This window comes from Triturus cristatus, chromosome 7, assembly GCF_964204655.1.
Source record: "Triturus cristatus chromosome 7, aTriCri1.1, whole genome shotgun sequence".
NCBI lineage: Eukaryota > Metazoa > Chordata > Amphibia > Caudata > Salamandridae > Triturus > Triturus cristatus.
In genome coordinates this window covers 647,722,546-647,736,636 of record NC_140590.1, presented here as the reverse complement: position 1 = coordinate 647,736,636, position 14,091 = coordinate 647,722,546, and the positions used below count along the sequence as shown (strand labels likewise).

General features: G+C 45.2%; 1 protein-coding gene across 4 annotated transcripts in view; it reads right to left on the bottom strand.

Moving 5' to 3' along the window:
* Nucleotides 1-14,091, bottom strand: part of CEP112 (centrosomal protein 112) — a 2,536,355-nt gene that overhangs the window by 2,446,808 nt on the left and 75,456 nt on the right. For all 4 annotated transcript variants that reach the window (XM_085617276.1, XM_085617275.1, XM_085617278.1 and 1 more), the window contains one exon: nucleotides 13,610-13,733. In XM_085617276.1, the coding sequence (XP_085473402.1) occupies nucleotides 13,610-13,712 (103 nt within the window). In that variant the 5' untranslated portion in view covers nucleotides 13,713-13,733. The remainder of the gene's footprint in view (nucleotides 1-13,609; nucleotides 13,734-14,091) is intronic.

Here is a 14,091-nt window from a genome sequence, read left to right as displayed (position 1 = left end):
CAGACCATGGTGCTTTTATACACACTTTGTTGCAGAGTAAGCATGTAGATACAAATAGAAGGTACAGGACTACACAGAAATAGTTACTGACAAACATGGGCAGATGGGTGATCACTTAGTCAGCAAAGTGGGAGGGGGAACAGAACTGTTTATAACAGCAGAAAATGGTTGACAATTACATTTTTAGCCAGGTGTATTTTAGTAGCTACAGGCCTTTTCTCAGCACGTACATTACTTTGGCTCAGTACAGAAGGTGTTAACTAAAGTTGATGACACAAGCAGAATAGAAGGGCAAGCAACAGTGAAGACAGAAGAGTTATATAGCTAACAAAAATGGATGCCACAACCAAGATGGCTTCAGCTTATGCTAACGGAAATTATTTCAGATTTCTACACTTCTAAAACATACCCTACTACAGCATGCCTCGCAGAGCGAGCAGCACATGTGCTGAAACGCTAGGCACCTAACAAGTGGTATAAAAATTTTTTTTGCAGTCACACTGTCATAGTTTTACATTTACTCCTGCCTTGGAACATAAAAGACAGTCTGGGAGCCCCCGACGTTATAAGAGATTGACCGTAAAAAACTGAAAATTTTTTGCCAATTAGTATTATCATGCGGTTTTGCTGGATTTAGACCTCTATGCCATTAACTCGTCTATCTGAAGATGGTATACATTACTTTCTGAACCTTGGACTCAACTACACCAGGTATTTCTTGTTTTGTTTTCTCAATTTTTAAAACTCTGTTATTACAGTATTTTTGGTTTTTGAAGTCTTGGAGCTCATACTCAATTTCCCACTCTTGTTGTTCTAAAATCTGAACTGAAACATTTGATCAAACCTCTTCATTAGTTAAGGATGGCATAGATGGCTGTGTACTGTGCATCTTGCATTTGAGTGTTGTAAACCTGTAAACCAAGAAATAATTTAGTGCAAAGTCCTGTCCTAAATACTACAATGCCTTGGGTCGGTGTTAAGATATAATTATTAAAAGGCGGTGCATTGTTGCTTCAATAGAGTTTACATTTTCTACAGCAAGCCATACTGTCAAAAAGGGAAGAAGCCTCCTTTTCATATATGATACTCTGGGGCTTGGGCATGAGTGAGGTTAAACAAAAAGTGTCTGCAGCTATGTCTACACGAGAGGACCAGGAACTTCAGACTACAATAAAGCAGAAGAAAATCTCTTACTTCACAATGTATGAGTATAAATTTCATGAAAATATCAATGTTGCTTACAGGGGTAAGTTACACTGTGCCATATCTCAGATAAAATGCTTCAATGGAAGTTGAGGAGGTCCATTAGTTAGGTGTGCTAGACCCTCTTGCCAAGTGTGGCATACCCTTTACTAAATAAGTAATATTTGAATGAGTGTTGTCCAGTTTCAGACATTAGGAAATTCTGTTGAAACTATTGCAGTTAATAAGTCTTGGTTATAGATCTTACATTTTAAATGCAGCAAAAGCTTCCATTTTGTCTATTCATAACAGTCAGAGATGTTTAATACAATGTAGATGAACTACATCTTGCACATGCAAGTTGGATATGATTTTCAGCTCTCCAGTCAGTAGGGCCTCTATTGGTTCTTATCATTCCAAAATGTAGAGACTACGTTGTAGGATTTTAATTCAGGTTAGCTGTAGGGTTGCCTGTATGATTTTTTAATAAGCAAGGTAATGCTCTCATAAATGTGTTTAATCCTCACTTATTGCGACAGTGGAACATAATTCTGGCTTATTTGCTTATAGTAAGAACCTGAAAAATGTTGATAGAGGCTGGGAAACCATAAATTACCTTTTAGCAGACACACTCTAGCATATGGATGTGTGCACACAGGCACTGGTCAGATAAAAGAGCTTACCTAAAGAGAAAGAAAGGGTCCCGGAAGGAAGGAACGTATGGAAAGAACATGGATACCTAGAGTGGGGTGGTCAAGAATATGTAGGAGGGAACATAAGGGGAATAAACAGGGCCAGAAGGGGATAGACAAGAGTACTTCTGCAGGAGTGGAAGAGAGAGATTGGAGGCGAAAGAGCACCTGATGGGGTGGAGGCCTAAACACCTAAAGGACTTCGATTGCCGGGAGAATGGCATTGTAAAGGACTACTATAGTAAGGATTGGGACATAGTACTAGGTTAGACACAGTGGGCAAAGACATGATATGCCACATGAGATGAAAATGTGATTTCTTTAACATAAAGCCCTTCCAAAATCTAAGTCTGATGTATTCTTATACTGAACAGAGAAGCACAGCTGTGATTTTCCCATTGTTTGATCGAGTCTACCTCCATCTTCCCTATTTCTTATCCTGTCCTCTACTCTCCTCTGGCACAGAGTGTTTCGAAGCTACCTGACTAGGTATTTTTTGACAATACCATGTCTTCTCAGCTACAGCCATCTAATATCAGCAAGCCATCAATTCCTCTTACGTAACACTGGACAGATATTGAAATGAAATAAACCTTCAGCAGATTCATTACTACCAAACCTTTTACTGTAATAAGCTATAAGGATGGATGTGGCCTGTGGGACAAATGACAATGGCACTCAGTCAGAACCCGGTCACATTACTAAAAGGTAAAGGCTGCCCTCCCGCTTCATTCTCCAGGCTGCAAAGCACCAGACCTGCCTCATCTCTGCCTCATCCTGATAATATGTGACTGCTACTATGTAGGGAAGTGTTTCTTAACCAGGGGTCCATGGACATAATAGAGATACAAAGCCTATTTAGGAGGTCTGTTTGGGAAAATAAATAATATTAACTTATTAATAAAGTATATATACCCATAAAAAAAGAAAACGTTTTGCAAATGTGTTCAGATTTGAAATTAAAGACTAAAAATTAACATTGAATCCTTAGCTTCATTTATGGGGAGCGCAAGTACAGCAAACAGAACCTATGGTGAACCATTGGTGGCCTCGGCTGAAGCACTGGAAAACACTAACAAAATAAGAAAGAGTTTAAATAGTAAAAAAGAAAGTTACAGATTAAAAGTCTAGCATGTAGCTTTGTGTTTTAGGAATAAGTTACTTACCTTCGGTAACGCCTTATCCGGTAGAGACTCAATCTAACCGCAGATACCTTACCTTAGAATATTACACAGGCGTTAGACTGGATCAGTAAACTTTTGAGCAGTGCTCATGGGCGCCGGTAGGTGGGATAGTTTGGCTCCATGTGGCATCATCTGTGCCAGAAGTGAAGTGAGCCGTGCCTATATAGAAGCCACCCCAGAATGCTGACATCAGTTTCTTTTTGTGGTTTTCCACAGCAGAAGCACAGAGCCATGAGGAACACTAACCACTGGTGTGCGAAGCATGGGACCTTAAAGGCGTTAACACTATAATCAGTTTGCAGACCGAGGAGGATGGGAGGGTTAGTAAGGAATCTGCAGTTAGATAGAGATAAAACGTTACCAAAGGTAAATAACTTGTTTGTTTGATAGAGACTTCTAGCTACAGATTCCTTACCTTAGAATAGATACCCAAGCAATACGGATTGAACTACTAAGTCCTGTAGGACAGAATGGTCCAAATTACCATCATGCCGAACCTGGCTGTCTAAGCAGTAGTGCTTCCTAAACCTGTGATGGAAGCCCACATTGATGCCGGACAGATATCCTGGAGAAGAACTCCGCTGGCTACCAGAGTGGGCGAAGCTTTGTTTCTGGTAGAGTGAGCACAAATCCTTTAGGGGGTTGCTTTTTGGCAAATGCATAGCAGATTTTGATGCAGAGAACTAACCATCATGAGATGGTCTGCTTTTGCAATGCCTTACGTTTCTTGGCTAAGACATAGGCCATGAAGAGTCGATCATTCACCCGAAATACACAAGTGCGATTAAGATAAAACAACAACGCTCATTTTGGCTCCAGCCTGTGGATTTTCTCCTCTTCTCTAGAGGGGTGAGACAGAGAATAAAAGGTAGGGAGAGGGATGAACTGGCCTAAATGGAAAGGTGTTACTACCTTTGGTAAGAAGGATGCTCAAGTTCTATGGACCAGTTTGTCTGGGTAGAAGTTAAGGTATAGAGGATATTCAGACTGCCTGTAACTCACTAACCCCCTAGGGCTGATGTTATCGCCATTGGAAAAGCAGTTTTGATGATCAGACGTCTGAGTGGACAGTTGTGCAGCAGCTTAAAGAGGGCATACATCAGAAAAGTAAGAACTAGGTTGAGTTCCCACTAAGGCATTATAAAAGGCACTGGTGGGAACATATACTGGAGACCTTTCAGGAACTTATGTACAATAGGGGATGTGAAAAAAGGTATGGCTGATCTGGCAACCTTATAAATGCCAAAATGGCAGAAGCATAACCTTTCAACGTGCCCAAAGCAGAGCCCTACTGGGTCAAGGAAAGTATGAACAGAAGAATCTGGGAAAGAGGTGCCGATTGAGGGTCAACATGTTTATCTGTCCACCGTGCCACAAACTTCTTTCAGTGGAGGGAGTATACCGTCTAGGTGGAGGGAAGCTGGCTGCAAGATAACATTGCAGGCTTCTGGCGGAAAGTTGAAAGCTGATAAATGTCGCCGCTCAATCTCCACGCACGAAGGTGAATTATTCTCAGGTTCTGGTGTAGTACCCTGCCCTGTTGCTGCAACAGAAGAATCTTCTGAAGAGGCAGCCTTATTGGAGGACTAATGCTCCTCCTCAATTGCTCGGGATACCAAATCCTCCGTGGCCAATTTGGAGTCACAAGAATGACTTGGGCCCAGTCATTCCTGTTTTTCTTGAAAACTCTGGGCAGGAGGGGTTTTAGCGGAAAGGTGAACAGGATACCAGAGCTCCACTAGAGACGAAATGCGCCTCCAAGCGAGAGCTGCCTTGGAAATTAAACACAAAACTGCTGACATTTGCATTCTCGGCAGAGGCGAATAGATATAACCAAGCTTCTCCCCACTATTGAAGGAGAACTTTCATCACCTCCGGATGGAGATGTCATTTGTGATCAGCTATGCATCGACGGTTGAGTTCATCTGCTCTGGCATTCAGAGAGCCGACCAGGCGTAAAACCACCAAGGATAAGCCCTGGTGTTCCAGCCATGTAGAGGCACAACGCCTCTTGGCAAAGGGTTCAAAACCCCACCCTGGTTGCTGCAATACAACATGGTGCTGGTGTTGTCCGTGAACCCCTGTACTAGCCTTACCCTGATTTAAGGAATAAAGGCTTTCAATGTCAACCGGATCACCCAAAGCTCCAACAGATAGATGTGAAGCCCGGATTTCACAGGAGACCAGAGTCCTCTAATCTCCACCTCTATCAGATGGCCTCCCCAGTCCAAGCTCCAACAGACTCATGTGGAGCCTAGATGCCGCTGGAGACAAGAGTCCTCTGATCTCCTCAACTACCAGATGGCAACCTCAGTTAAAGAGAGATGCAACTTTCACAACAGTCATCTTTGGTTGGGGAAGGGAGAGGGGTCTGCCACTGACCCAATTGTTATTCGCTAGCCACCATTGCAGATATCTTGCAGCTCCCTCCAAGATCTGGACCATGTCAGAGAGAGTCTCTTGATACTGCGCGCACTGGAACTTAAGGTCCCACTGCAGAGTCTGCATATGCTAACGGGCATGTGTTACAAGCAGGATGCAAGAGGCCATGAGGCCCAACAACCTCAGTGTCATTCTCACCAAACCCAGGCTAGAGGCTGAACATCAATATTACAGTTTGAATATCCTGGACTCGCTGCTCAGGATGATCGGCCCAAAACTGCACTGTGGCCAGAACAGCTCTGATAAAAGGGAGCATTTGAGAGGGAGTCAGGTGTGACTTCGCCATGTTGATAGTGAACCCCAGAGTGTGCAGGAGGTTCGACGCAGTCTGTAAGTGGTTGACGACTACCTGTGGCGCACCTGCCAATCGTCAAGTTAGGGAAAGACCAGAACCCCTGAATTCTGCAGCTGTGCTGCAACCACTGCCATCACCTTGGTGAACATCCGAGGGGTACTGGTAAGGCTGAAGGAGAGCATGGCAAACTGAAAGTGCTCTTGGCCCACCATGAACAGAAGGTAAGGTGTGTGTGCAGACAGGATGGGGATGTAGAAATATGCGTCGTGCAAGTCTAGCGCTACCACCCAGTCTCCGGGGTGCAAAGCAGATAGTACTTGCACAAGCGTGCGCATTTTGAATTTTTCCTTTTTCGGGAGAATTTGAGAAGATGCAGGTCTAGAATAGGACAATGGTCTCCATCCTTCTTGGGCACTAGAAAGTAGTAGGAAAAGCAACCACGACCTTCTTCTGATGCCTGCCTCCTCTCTATAGCTCCTTGGCCAAGAGAACGAACACTTCCTGACAGAGCACGGAGAGGTGGTACTCAGTCTGCCTGTCATAAGTGGGCAGAATGGATGGACACAAAGGGGAGGGAATAGGGCTTTGATTGAGCTGCAAACCCCAACTTCGAATGTTATTGAATTCCAGTAGTGGTGCAGGTGATGGCTTATCCAGCCCCCCGCTGGATACCCATGATAGTAGGAGGGCAAAGTAAGGGGTTTGGAGGCTGCAGATGGTGGACTGGCCTGCCTTCTGGATACCTGTCCCACGTGGTCTGTGGGAAACGTGTTCTAAGCAACAAAAACATTGGGAAACATGCTGGCCGTGGCGGCTAGGAGTAGAGACATGGTCACAAAAGGGGCAGAAGGTGGACTGGGGTTGGCAAGAGGCCAAGGAAAGGACAACAGTCTTGGCCATAGCCCTGCTGTACTTAAAGTGCTCCAGTGCTGGGTCTGCCTTATCTCCGAACAGACGGGAGCCATCAAACGGCACGTGCATGAGCAAAGTCTGGATAGCCTCCAAAAGGCCAGGGATTCTCAACCTGGCATGGCGCAGAAGGGCCACAACAGGGAAATCCCTCTGCCCAGCAAGTCTGTCATTCCACCACATATCTTATGGTAAACTTGGCTGCATCTCTCCCATCAGCAATTGCTTGAGAGAGTATGACTTGGGCTCCTCCAATGCCAGCACTTATGCAACCTTGTCCCAGATTGTATGGGAGTATCGTCCCAAGAGGCACACGATGTTCACCAACCAGAGAACTAGGCTGGTAAAAGAGAACATCCCATCTCCGAAGGTTTTCAGCCATTGGGATTCCCTATACGGTGGAGTGGTAGGGAATGCGCCAGGGGTGCTGGGTGAGACAAATGGGGTCCCCGGGGGGTGGGGCGAAGGCAGCAGACATTTGTCCTATGCACAGGAGCCCCATATGCAGGGCTTGGACCAGGCCCAGAGTAGGACATTGGTAAGAGCTTCATTAAATAAGAGTAATTGTTCGGTGGCGTCAACTCTCGATTGAAGCACCTCCGTCAAGACGTTTGTCTAGACTGCCTCCAAGGGTAGAGTAAGGTCGTAGACTTCAACTGCACTTCAGACAACCATTGCAAATGAGGCACCCTCCTCTGTAGTCACGGTAGGGGGAGAGACCAAGCCAGTGTCTGGGGAGGTGTCCGGTCCACTGGCATCTCCAGATCCTCAAACTAGGTGACCTCAGGATCATCTAATGGCTGGTATCTATAAGGGTACGCTGACCCCTCCCAATCATCACCAAATACAGTCCTGTCGTAGGACTCACTGTCTCACTGGAATCAAGATAGCCTGGTTGAAGAGGGGTGAAACCCCGAAACCGGTCCTAGGATGCTAGTTTCTGGTCCAGGGAGGACCTGGCTTGGCAGTTCGGGTTGGACTGTTCCCATGGGGCACAGGGTCAAGACTGATTTGCATTAGGCCTGGTCTACACTGGGGTGGCATGGTAAACAAAAGAATGATGGATTTAACCCAGATCTCTTGACTGGGGGTGAATGTTTTGATTTGTTCTGCATTCCGTCCATCAATTGTGTCTTTTGCTTTCTTGCCCTAAGTGCGCCAGGTATGCCCAGACGTGGGGCCTGGGCTCACTGTGCCACTGGAATCAAGCTATCCTGGCTGAAGAGGGGTGAAACCCTGAAACCGGTCCTAGGATGCTTGTCTCCGGTCCAAGGAGGACCTGGCTTGGCAGTTCGGGCTGGACTGTTCCCATGAGGCACAGGGTCAAGACTGATTTGCATATGGCCAGGTCCAAACTGGGGTGGCATGGTGAGCAAAAGAATGATGGATTTAACCCAGATCTCTTGACTGGGGGTGAATGATTTGATTTGTTCTGCATTCCGTCCATCAATTGTGTCTTTTGCTTTCTTGCCCTAAGTGCGCCAGGTATGCCTAGACGTGGGGCCTGGGCTCACTGTGCCACTGGAATCAAGCTATCCTGGCTGAAGAGGGGTGAAACCCTGAAACCGGTCCTAGGATGCTTGTCTCCGGTCCAAGGAGGACCTGGCTTGGCAGTTCGGGCTGGACTGTTCCCATGAGGCACAGGGTCAAGACTGATTTGCATATGGCCAGGTCCAAACTAGGGTGGCATGGTGAGCAAAAGAATGATGGATTTAACCCAGATCTCTTGACTGGGGGTGAATGTTTTGATTTGTTCTGCATTCCGTCCATCAATTGTGTGTCTTTTGCTTTCTCGCCCTAAGTGCGCCAGGTATGCCCAGACGTGGGTTCTGGGCTCACTGTGTCACTGGAATCAAGCTATCCTGGCTGAAGAGGGGTGAAACCCCGAAACCGGTCCTAGGATACTTGTTTCCGGTCCAGGGAAGACCTGGCTTGGCAGTTCGGGCTGGACTGTTCCCATGAGGCACATGGTCAAGACTGATTTGCATATGGCCAGGTCTAAACTGGGGTGGCATGGTGAGCAAAAGAATGATGGATTTAACCCAGATCTCTTGACTGGGGGTGAATGTTTTGATTTGTGGTGCATTCCATCAGTCAATTGTGTGTCTTTTGCTGTCATAGTAATAAGGCACTGACTCCAACTTTGTGTTACAGGGTGCCTTCTAGGAGCGCGACCCCCAGAAAAAAGCACATTCTGCAAGAAGTGGAGAAGGCAGTGTAGGGCCTGCTCCCAGCTTAATATGCTCTTCCAGATCCCAGGATATAAGCTCGCCCCCTCTCACTCTCCACTTCCCTAAAAAAGGTGTGTCTTTTTTTTTTTTACACATAGTTACATACCCTTACAACACTGGAGAAGACACCCTTTACTCTCCTCCCTTCTTAAAAGATGTGCTCCTACACACCAATCAAGAGACTAGTTTTGTGCTGCTCTGATACTTTTTAGGTCTCGCTGAGCCAGCGCATGCGCTGCTCTGCGAGACATTTAGTGTACGGGTTTCCAAAGTGCTGCCACAGGCTTTTGGTGGCCTAAAGCTCGCGTGCACGCTCACGTGCACGCGCGCAGCCACAACTCCCGCTTCTCTTTATTGCGATCACTTTCACGGGTCGCGTGTCCGTGTCACTTACACGGCTGCGCGGCCAATGCTTGTTTTACCTTCTCTTCTCATTTCCCTTTTTTGTTTCTCCTGTCTTCCTAACTGCTTCACTTTTCTGCATTTTTTTAATTGTCCCCCCTTTTGCTCATTCTCTCTAGTTAAACCATCCCCAGTCTATGTCAAACTTATTTTCATTATCTCTTTACCATTGTTCCGTCTCTTACTTTTTTTTTCTCCTTTCTTTTCCATTTTCTTCTAATACTAATACCCCGCCCCATCACAATTTTCTTCGTCTTTCTCCACTCTTTCATTACTACTCCCTTTAACCCCTTTTCTTTACCATAATTTTTACAGCGTATCATGTTCTCTTTCATTATTTCTCAACAAACTTTCTGTTTTTCTGTATTTCTTATACGCCTGTCTTTCCTTTCATTATGTTAAATATTACCTGTCCGTGCTTTCTTATACCCTACTTTACCTATTTATTTGTTTGTCTTCAACACATTTCCTCCAGTCTTTCCCTCTCTGTTCTCCTTATTCATTTAGCTATTTTCCCGAGTTTTCTGTTAACCATGTTACTGTCTCATTATCCTTTTAATATATATATATTTTTTGTCTCCTCCTTTTCTATTATCCATCCGCTGTTTTACTTTTTCTTCTATTTTTATTGTCTCCCGTTCTCATTTTCTTCTGATCCTCCTATCAGCATCTCGCCCTTTTACTTTTTTCTTACGGTCGTTCACCCCATCCCCTGTTTAAGTATACGGTTTTTAGAAACTGGACGATATACAGAGAACATACAACAGTTTACTCGGCTGTGTCGTTGTGTTCTAACATCCCACGCACTTCTGCTTCCATGTAAAATCAATCATCTCGTTGCTGTAGAAGAGATTCTTAACGCACCTGCTCTGTCCTTAAAAGATCACACCCGTTGTATGTCCCGGTCCACTTTTTTACTCAATCTAACAGGATGGGGTACCAACTCAATTATTGCTTCTTAATAAGCCTGCAAGTGCGCTAATAACGTCAAATTCTTCATTATGAATGGACCGAATTCCAGGTCTCTTGGCCAGCATCTGTGTGTTTGAAGAGTTACTGCTTCTTCCTCGTACCCGAGTCCACAGTCCTTCATTTCATTACCAGCACTGAGTGTTGTTGCTATCACTTGGTGGGCAAATAGTACCCTTTTCTTTGGTTGCATTGGGCAGCATGGTACTTAAATTGCGCTCGCGGGCTGCTGGTGTTCTGGAGCTCTCGGAAGAGAGCTGCGCCCCAAAACATGCGGTCTGGCGCCAGGACACTCGTGTTTTCATTCATTCAAGTACTTTGCAGTAAAGGCACGAGCACTGTCAACTTGCCAACACTGAACAAGCATTGGCATAGCCAATAGGTCTCGCATTTGGGGCCTTGTAAGTGTTTAACCATGCAACAGTTAATGTTGTTGCACCAAGGATATTGTGCTGCATAACTAAATACTAATAAGGTCCCAAAAGCGAGACCTATTGGCTATGCCAATGCTTGTTTTTAAAGATGTGCTCCTACACACCAATCAAGAAACTAGTTTTGTGCTGCTCTGATAATTTTTTAAACACCCGAATCTGTGTCAGAGTCGGGAAAGACGATGGGGTGGCGCCACTGCTGGGTGTTGGTGGTGCCAGTACTAGAGCAGGAGCCAGGGATGGTTGAGATTACTTGTCAGCGCTCCTCTGGATCCGTCACTGGATTCCTGGGGTCTGACTGGCACAGAGGTCAAACCCACCGGCGGAAGACTAGCAGGGGCCCATTCTGGACACGTGGGGCCCCTTCCGGACCAGAGATATCAGGCCGATCAAAGAGGAGGTGCATGGCCGCATAAAACTCTTTGAGTTGGGCGGGGGTCACTCCAGCTCCCGGACACTAAGTGAGGCACGATATGGCTCAGGCACAGACTCTACAACAGAGATAGGCCTTGAGTGACGACAGCCCGGCGACTCGCCTGAAGAGTTGCGGATAAAATTGAAGACCTTTGAATCTACTACTTATTCTTTTTGTGGGACTTACCCAACTTTCCTGACGACTTAGAGTTGGACGAAGACAGCCGGGTATGACTTTGCGAAAGATCTCTGGACTTTTCTCGTGACCGAGATCTGGAATGTCGCAGGGTCAGTCTGGCAGCAAGGAGATAAGGGACCGCTCCCTCAGCACCTTAGGATGCATGGAGCAGCAATCCGCGGATGTCTTGGCATTGTGATTTCGTTCCAGACACCACAGGCACCAAGTACGAGTCTGTCACTGACATCTGATGGTGAAAGGTGTCGGCGCACTGGTGTGATACCTATATAGGCACCACAACACCACCATCCACCTTCTGTATTTGATGTGTATGTGTTTCTGTATTTTTGACTATGGCTCATATCGTAGACACTGCTTAGGCTGGATTCCCCAGCTTCCAGTAGAGATTCAGTTTAGGGTCACAGAGGTCAAAAGGTGAAGAACCCCTGCTGTCTGGGATGCAAGAGAGCTCCCTCCTGATAGTATGTTGCTTCTACTTTATGAGGAGTGTAGGATGGCTGCCACTAATGTGTGGCCACAGCTTTGGTGGGTTGTATATTTCTCATCAACATTTATGGCTTCTGTTTGGATCAGGACTGACTCTACTCCCTTCGTCCCGGTGTTTCAAAAACATCAGTCCTTATATGAGAGTGACAGACAGATAAATCCTAACAGTCTTTTAGAAGTCATCCTAATGTTAATGTTGTTTAGCTCCCCAGCTGGCTCTGCTTTCCTGGTCTTCACCAGTGTTGCTACTGACCATCCGACTTCCAAGTTCCTGAGGACCATACAAAAGTATTGGTCTGTTTCAATGGAATGATTCATTCCCAGGCCTATCAGACAGTGGTAAATTGTCAGCACAGAAAGGAAACCCTGAGCACTCCCATCGATACACTAATGATGGAACTATGAAATGTCAGTCTGACCCAGCTCTTAATGCCCCTCCCAGCCTGGCAATAATCCAAGTCTCTAGCTTGGTGGGAAGAATACAGGCAAAAGGAGGTATGTATATTGGAAAAAGTATTGCTGGATATTTTGGACCGGGTAAAACATTATTTTGACAACAGCCACATTACAAAACGTGTCATTTCCCTCCTCCTTTCTCAGGCAACACAGGCTGTGAGGGAGAAGAGCACATAACCACAAGCAGGAGAATCTCTCATCACTGTACTCACCTAACTCTGACTCTCACTGGTCTCCCATGCTCTACTCGAAAAGAGCTGCTTGGCACTTTGTGCTGCAGGGTGGTTTCTAGGAGCATGACCCCAGCAAAAAGAATATTCCGCAAGAAGTGGAGTAGGCAGGCTCGGGCCTGCTCCCACGTAATATGCCCTTCCAGATCACAGGATACAAGCTCGCCCCCTCCCACTCTCCAACCCCTGTAAAAAGGCTTGACTGTTTTTTTTTTTTTACAAATAGGTGAAACCACCACAGTTACATCCCATTACAAGGCAGAGGAAGACAGCCTTCCCACTCCCTCTTTATGAAAGAAGTGCTTCTATACACCAATCAAGAGACTAGTTTTGTGCGGCTCGGATAATTTAAAAAAAAAAAAAAACATGTTAAAGTCTTTCTCTTGGTTTGAGTAACAATGTGCGCGGTCACAGAGACCCCTGGGTTACAGGGAAAATAGGCCAACAGCCATATAGTTGTTGGATGATCACACTCCCATGCTTTCTGTTACACAGCTGGGCATGCATTACAGAGCTAATGAACTGTACTCAGACCCGGTTGGTTGGATAGACAACATGAGCTAGTTGCCACCTCCAGAACACTATCGAAAATTATCCAGCACTTTGGTTAAAAGCCTAGAGACAAGACAGGGGAGGGGCCAAGATGTGAGCTAGCTAGTATTCAACTAAGAATTCTTGCAGCTTCTTCTACATGGAGTGAGATGGTTGCCCAATTCCCAACTGAATGGGATACATTTCTTTTTTCTCAGGTGTAGTCTGCATATAGCTATCCTTTATCAGGCTACATCAAACTGTGGAGGTAGCAGCCAAACATCTGAAGCACATAGTAATTTGATAATCCCCAAAATGGTGAAATAAGCAGATTAATATACTTGAGTATTTTAACCTCTAATGTATTTTTCCAGTGATTATCCATAGGCGTGTAGAGCGTGACTGGCCTTCTTCCTCAGCTGCTACACCCATCAGCATACATTATTAAAATTGTCTGTGTTTTTAAGAAACTTTTTTTTATGCGCATATTTTGTAAAGGCTAAGATTGTACAAACAAAGAATGTGTGGCTTTGTGAGTCGAAAACAATTATTTTACCTGACTTATGTTGCAGTTTCAAAACAAATGGCTTCATGTCTACCAGATAATGATCAAATTCTGCATCCAACTTTTCCCAGGTCTCCTCCTCTTGACTGTTCATAATGGCCTTTTAAATAAGCACCTGCAAAATAATTAAAACATGAATTATGAAGTAACACAATGTCATGAATTAAGCATTTTTCTACAGCTGATACCATCAGTTTTCAGGCACTGTCGACTTATGGGAAAAGTAAAGGAACAAAAAAGCATGAATATGGGAAAGATTGGTAACAAATGTATTGAGAAGAAGGAAGGCACAGTGGGTCTGATGTAAGAAAAAACAGGGTCGCAAACCAGTGGCAAACTGGTTAGAGATCACTAAGTAGGGTGTTTTTAATCTATGGGTCACTAATGGCATATTTCTTAAAATTGGTGAAGCGCTAATTGCCATTACCAAATAGCGAATCGCTATTTGAATATGCAAAACATTCACAATTAGG